This window comes from Phaethon lepturus, unplaced genomic scaffold (assembly GCF_000687285.1).
Source record: "Phaethon lepturus isolate BGI_N335 unplaced genomic scaffold, ASM68728v1 scaffold53253, whole genome shotgun sequence".
In the NCBI taxonomy this organism is placed as follows: Eukaryota; Metazoa; Chordata; class Aves; order Phaethontiformes; family Phaethontidae; genus Phaethon; species Phaethon lepturus.
In genome coordinates this window covers 1-5,503 of record NW_010529347.1, presented here as the reverse complement: position 1 = coordinate 5,503, position 5,503 = coordinate 1, and the positions used below count along the sequence as shown (strand labels likewise).

General features: G+C 38.3%; 1 protein-coding gene across 1 annotated transcript; it reads right to left on the bottom strand.

The window, feature by feature from the left end:
* Positions 1-5,111: 5,111 nt before the first annotated feature.
* FUT4 (fucosyltransferase 4 (alpha (1,3) fucosyltransferase, myeloid-specific)) lies at positions 5,112-5,498 on the bottom strand (the record flags this gene model as incomplete). The annotated part of the gene is made up of 1 exon (XM_010283897.1): positions 5,112-5,498. A coding segment is annotated over one exon (387 nt), but the record flags the coding sequence as incomplete, so codon positions are not given.
* Between the last annotated feature and the right edge of the window lie 5 nt (positions 5,499-5,503).

The following is a 5,503-nucleotide window of genomic DNA, read 5'->3' as shown; positions in this document are numbered from 1 at the left end:
ACAGCACTATACCAGCTACTAGGAAGAGAATAAACTCTATCCCAGCCAAAACCAGGACAATTCCATAATACAACCAACCAACCCATGGGCTGATTAACTTCAAAAGATGGTCTAATAAATAGAAATGCAAGTTTCATATTTCAGACCATCTTTTGATAGGTATTAAAAGAATATTATTAAAATATTGAGCATTACTGAAATAAAGTCCAATTTTAACTGTTTGTAAAATATAAACCCATGCAATTATATAATTCCATGGACCTAAAATCATTGAAGGACCTTACTGGTTTGGAGAAGTATTTACTCCTTAAGAGAAAATTTTCCAATTAAAAGGGGCTTGTAGCTTCAGGATGCTTCCTGAACACACTGAGCACCTTACCGCCAGTGGTGCCAAACCCCTGCAGCTCTCAAAGCACTTCTGAAAATCAGGCTATGTCTTCCTCCTCTCAGGTATTCTTTGGAATGAGACCTTCAGGAATAGCCGTCACTGTGCCAAATTAAGGCTTAAGTAGCTCAAGATGATAAAGCAAAACATCTGCAAAACTTAGAGTAGACATAGATACTGTGGCCTCGAGTATTGTGTTTTAAACTGACTGTACAGAAGAAAATACAGAATTATACAGATCATTATTGCTAAAGATTTGGTTACAAGCAACACCTGAGCTGTTCAAATAATTTTTTTTCCTGATTAAAAATCGGCTTTTTTACTTGGATCCTGATTTATTTTTAGTTAACTACCACTTAAATCCATGTCAAATCATTGTGTTCTCATCAACAGACTTTAGAGTGAGCCAGCTCTGTGCTCCCTAAAAAGGACTGTTACACTCTTAAAATAAATATCATTTTATATGATTGTTAGATAAAAAGCTGTGCAAGTGAGTTTAAAACTAATCAGGCATAACTCACTTCTTAAGAGTCACCAGACAAGCTTGAACAAATGGTACTCAATGTTTGGCAGAAAAATATTTCCACCAGTTCAATCATATCTGGAAAACCAGCAAAAAAAATGTTTCCCTTCTCAGGCACCAGTAAACAAGCAGTCAGTTTAAGCTCTACTGACAAAAGTTAAATACAACATCAGTCACCTGAGAGGGGAAAAAGTGAGGACTGTGGCACTTATACCATCCTGGCTGGGCAAGAAGTTTCAGAAATGCTGAAATTCCTCAATACTATGCACCAAGCAGTACAGAGGATGAGTAAAGAGAGGGGTAAGCAATGACCTGTGCTGCAATGAATGTTAACAAAAGCTTAGGGAAAAGAGCTGTGGGCCCTTTGCCTTTTGTTGCTCATTTAAAGACAACAAAGAACAAGCATGAAAAAAAGCTGCAGATAAAAAGGTAGCTGTAGCACTATGTACTGAATATCAAAATAAACTCTCTATTTCATTTTGCAATTTAAGGAGGAGGGGAGAATCCAACCGCATTCAAATTCTCTGTAGGTCAAAAGAAAGTTTGTTTTTTGGTTTTTTTTGAAATGACATTTTTCCAGCAGACATCCAACTTCAATGAATGCTCCTTTTCATACAGAAAATAACTCGGCACAGCCTCTCCTATGAAAATATTTTTCTCCTGGCACAACCAGGTTTCATTCCTAACCTCAGATGGTCCAACTACTTTGAGAACAATCAGCCACTTCTATTGATTAAACAAACATTAAAATAAATTAATTATTTTTTAAAAGCAGTTTTGTACAGCTTTCATAACACCGAAAGATGACAAAATAAAAAAATAGGGTCATTTTGTGCTACTCTTTTCTTTAATTTTATTGAATGTCAATCTAAATAATTAATACAAAGTTACTGCACTCTATGAAGATTAAGAGACTTTACAGTATAAAATTCCCTGAGATACAATATGAAACTTAAAGGATCACATAATTCTCTATTCCATTTATATTGTAATCAAAAAGTAATATTACTACTTCTCCTTATAAAAACCAGAAGACAATGATCTTCCTTTCTCTCCCTCTACCCCAATATTTTAAGGCATGGAACAAAACACTTTTTCAAAATTTATGCAAAAAGCCTTTTCTACTTAAAATAGAAAAGAAATTTGCTTAATTTTTACAGAGGGATTATTTACATCACCTGCAATATGTTGTCGTGTCTGGTACCTGATCTACGATCCAATCTGCTGAAGGAAATTTATTTATCATTGAACTTGGGTTCTACAAAGTGAATTACAAAAGACAGTCTTTAGCTTCTAACAGTACACTAGCTATTAGTCTGTGGAGTGGACAAGCCAAAAACCAAAGCTGATTTATAGAGATGCTGTAGCAGCAGCTGTAGACCAGAGCTGAACTTCCTCCCAAATCCAAAGGGAAAAGTGTGCAAGTCACACAAGAACTATGAAACCAGAAAAGGCTTCTTTTTTCTCCCAAAGCAAGTGCTCTGCAATACTTATTACAAGACTGCAGTTTTCATTATACAATTCTTGAAAATACTCAATGCATAACTTACAAATAGAGCACAACTGTTTTGCAAATGGGTGATTTACATCTTATTAAAACATGATGCTTTAATTACCACATAGCTCTTTTCTGAATTTTACAAAACCCTAGTCCATCAAAGGTTTCAACACTTTTCTTAGAGAGGCTGAGAAAGAAAAACGTACCAGTTAGAATCTTTGGAAATTCCCATGCTCCCATAGCCTGATCTTCTGCTTGTGACGTTACTAACAATCACACAGAATTGTGTGCCTGGAAACTTTCAGAAAATGCTAAAAAATTTAGGAGGACTGAAAAAAATGCACTAGTTTCAGCAGCCTGATAGAAAGTAGTGCAACCTTAAATACTAGTTTTCAAAGATTGTTCACTGCTTTAAGATTGGGGGTTTATATATCTTTACGTGAACAATGATTAAAAACTAAAGAGAAAAAAAATGGACAAACCAAAGGGAAGCAGATTCTATTATTCTGACACTTAGCTATTACTGCTAATGCTATACTTAAACTAGATCTTTAAAATAAATCAAAACCAATTTTATGGGAGCAGTAGCCACGGGCAGAGAAACAGATGAGCATGCAATGAAGGACATATTTTTGCTTTCAACAATCACTTAAGACCTGTTCAGGTGAAAATGCAGCATTAGGGACCATCCCTACTACACTCCGCACAGCATTGACTCTCTTTTCCCAATAAAATTTTGACAGCAACTCTGACATTAGCAACAGAAATGCTCATGAAGCACTTTTAGCTGTCTTTCCTTGTGCAAAAGCAGAACGGAATAAACATAGCAGCCAGCAAGGTCTGACCTGGTAAATCTGTGCAGATTATTCATGAGCTTCATTATTATTACAGATTTTTTCCAATAATCTTTAGTTTCATGCTTACCTAATAACAGGGATCATCTAATTTAAAATAATTACCGTAGGCTGTCAGCTCATAAATCTAAAGAGCACCTACCCAACACCCCTTATTGCTAAAGTCAAATCTAATCCTATTCTAACCCAAATACAGCTCATAAATGCCAGTAAATTCACCTGTTCTGATGGCCAGCTTGTATTTGCAACTGACCACCTTCTTTCCCCACCTGTTCTGTGCCCATGATTTTATTCCCAGTGAATCCTCTGCCTATTTCCATGGATTATCCAGCCACTTAAATGGGAGCTGGATGAATCCCTTTTCGCGCAGGACCCTTGTGGGTTATCAATTTTTACCACCAAATCTTATTGTTGCAAAGGGCTCAACTTCATGAGGACGAATAATTGCAAGTGAAGTTTCTTTCTGGATTTTGCCATGCAAGATTACAAGTAACCAAAAAGTAACCATATGCTGACTATTAGGAAGATCTTAATCCAGCAAAATGGCAGAGCCTGAAAAGGAGTAACTATCACAAATGTTCCCGGCAAGCACCGAGAGAAAGAAGTTTTATCTTAGGAACCAATTTATTGATTAAAAAAACTGAGATGGTCTCAAAACCAAAGGAAAAAAAAAATCTTTCCCTTTTTATATTCTTTCCTCACACAATCCATATTTTAACAACAGTCTAGATCTCATTCTCACAGTAATTTTCTTTTTGAAAGGCAGGGATTTGGGACTTGAGTTTTGGGTTGGGTTTTTTTAGCAATTATTATTTTACAAACAGCAAAGCGGTGTTGAGAACTCTGTCACCTGGCAGAATTTTTAAAAATGCGTGCCATAAACCAAAAGAATCACTATACAACAGGACAGTCTAATGATACTAGAGAAATAAGTTAGCCTTTCTGTATACATATTCAATATAGTAAAAAAAATCCCTGTAGTTCTGAGCCTTTCCCTGCTTTTTCCTGTATGGCAGCAATTTTGCAGAGAAGAACATGCAGACTCCTGTAAACATTTTCTAATTCCTGAAAAAAGGGAGGGTGGAAATGTTCCAACTTTTTTCTACAGTCTGTCCTTTCCTGTACTTAAAGCCGTTCTCCACTTCCATACGGGATAAACGTGCCTGTGGTTCTGGTACACAGTCGAAGAAATACTCTACATCATCTGAGCTGTTTGTTCCACTTGGATCCAGTCCCCTCCATACACTTTTTCCTAAATGGAATTATTATTTGGCTCAAAGCATTATTAGTTGGCTGCTGCAATTTCAAACATTGCTAAAAAGTGCTACTGTATCATTACATTCTTACATTCAACACTTGCGGCTCAGAATTTGTCTGCAAATAGCTTTCACGTGCATAATAATCACTGTCTAAAATATTCGCTTTTGTCTTCAGAGTACGGAAAGCCAGTGCTGATCACGTATCCCCTGTAAGCAGAAGAAAGTTTCACGGTCCAGGAAGCTGTCATAGCCGGCAAAATTGGTTTCAGCTGTACGGCTGAAGAACTTGGCATCGGTTATTTATGTCGAGCTATGCACAGCTGCAAAGGTTTCAGACCTGTATGACTTCTGGAAATCTGACTTTGCTCTTGAAGAATCGTCTTGCCTCGTATTTCTTTGTACTTCCATAGTTTTGCACTTTAATAAAAATCTTCCTTTCACATCTTGTTTACCTGTTCCTGTATGCTTCTCTCACTGATAACACAGCCTTCTGCTTACTACCTCAGCTAACGATCTCTACGAGACTCATCCTGCCCTATGCCTTCGCGCAGCCCACTGCTGGCACAGGTTTAGCCCCCCCCCGCCAGCAACATCAACTTTCAAACCAGCTGGCCAGATTCCGTACCGTCTTGATTTGATTCCCGGCTGCCCTCACAGCCTCGCAAACCTTGCAGAAATGCTCGTCCCAGAACGAAGTGACGTGGACCTCGTACTTCTTCCTCCAGGCAAAATACCTCCTGTAGTTAGGTTTGTTTTTATCGAGGAATTTCAGGTAGGTGGCCAGCAGCTGGGGGCTGGGGAAGTCATCAACGTGGATGAAGGAGTCGGGGGGGATGAAGCGCTCATAGTTGGCCCTGCGGGGGCCAAGGACGACGGGCACGGCGCTGGCGGCGAAGGCGTTTCTCCAGAGCTTCTCGGTGATGTAGTCAGTGTGCTGCGAGTTCTCGAAGGCCAGGTAGAACTTGTAGGCCGAGACGGTCTCCA